A 1,428-nucleotide genomic window follows, 5' to 3' on the forward strand; every position below is an offset into this window, starting at 1 on the left:
GCAGCTTCGTAAGTAACCAAAACAGTACATAATGGGAAAATACTATGAAAGTAACATAACCCTGAAATAGGAATACACAATACTGGGGAAATTGCTTCCATTAATTTTATGTTTACGTTACATGAACTGATAAACCAGACCTATGATGAAACGAGCAAACTGAATCATCATAAAATCAAATTTCATTTCAATGCAAAATGTTGAAATCAGCTTCAATGTTTTATAACCTGAACCCGCCAGAGACCAAACAGATCACAGGTAGTCTAGTGTCTAATAAATTTGAGCAGAAAAACTGACAACTTCCAACAAAAATACAACTGAAACCCATTTATAGAAAGGAGTAAAGTTCATTCCAATTAAGTTCTATCAGCCAACTACTGGACTAATTATATATGGGGTGCAGTCAATAGATACACAAACACACACACACACATATATATATATATATATATATATAACATCGACCACTAACGTGGACAATTAATGCGCTAGAAATAGATTACATCTTGTGTCTATTAAGACCTAAATTGTTCTCAACATGAAATATAGCAGCATACCAAAACGTGAGCGGGCAAGACATTTAAAATCACCTATATTCCGCTCAGTTGAGAGGGTGTCTTGCAAATACTTGGTAACCTCACCAGTGCTGAGGTCATGAAAAAGTACCCAGTACAATGTGAAGTGGTTAGCATTAAGTAGGTCAGCCAACAGTAGAAAGCATGCCAAAGCAGACACCGAAGCTCATGTTGAACCATCCAACCCATGCCAACATGAAACAAAGGATGATGGTTTTATGACCCTGAAAACCATTTTGGGAAATGGACTAACTGAAAACAGGAAGAAGCACAAAAACATGGAAGTAATTTAACACTAAGAAATACACATAAATTACTGTCCTTCTTCACATATTGCTATTGAATTCTTAAATTACTAGATCATATATTTGTAGTTCCCATCCAACAACATAACTTAAGGAAATTCTACTTTGTTAATTTTTTTTTTTTTTTTTTAATGCAAATTTCCTGAGGAAATTAAAAATCCTTACAGAAACAAACTGTAAAAATCTTACTTTCCAAGCATTGAATAAAAGAACTCCAAGTTGTTAACATGCTTCCTTTTCATCAAGCCAACCAAAACACATTTGGTGTTCAAAGTTCTTTTGAGAATTGCCTGTAGGAGGCAATGAGGTGCTATTTCAATAACAATTGCATTGCTAGGAACATGCTGGAGAGCTTCCTGGAACAGCACTGGATTCAAAAGATTGTTGACATGATAGCTGGCCGAAGAGAATTTTGCAAGTTGGGTATCCCACTTTTCAGCTGGAATTGAGGTACTAATCCATCGGGAAGTACGTAACTTGGGAACAATAACCTAAGAAAGAAAGAAAACAAAAACCAAAGTAAAAGCAGTCGTTTATTATTTTAAACA

The 1,428-nt window shown here is 34.9% G+C and overlaps 1 protein-coding gene across 3 annotated transcripts in view; it reads right to left on the minus strand.

The window, feature by feature from the left end:
• The window catches only part of LOC106874238 (fatty acid synthase), a 90,805-nt gene that overhangs the window by 35,426 nt on the left and 53,951 nt on the right, over positions 1 to 1,428 (minus strand). For all 3 annotated transcript variants that reach the window (XM_014921893.2, XM_052968171.1, XM_014921894.2), the window contains exon 12: positions 1,070 to 1,371. In XM_014921893.2, the coding sequence (XP_014777379.1) occupies positions 1,070 to 1,371 (302 nt within the window). The remainder of the gene's footprint in view (positions 1 to 1,069; positions 1,372 to 1,428) is intronic.

The sequence above is a fragment of the Octopus bimaculoides genome, chromosome 1, assembly GCF_001194135.2.
Source record: "Octopus bimaculoides isolate UCB-OBI-ISO-001 chromosome 1, ASM119413v2, whole genome shotgun sequence".
Taxonomy (NCBI): Eukaryota; Metazoa; Mollusca; class Cephalopoda; order Octopoda; family Octopodidae; genus Octopus; species Octopus bimaculoides.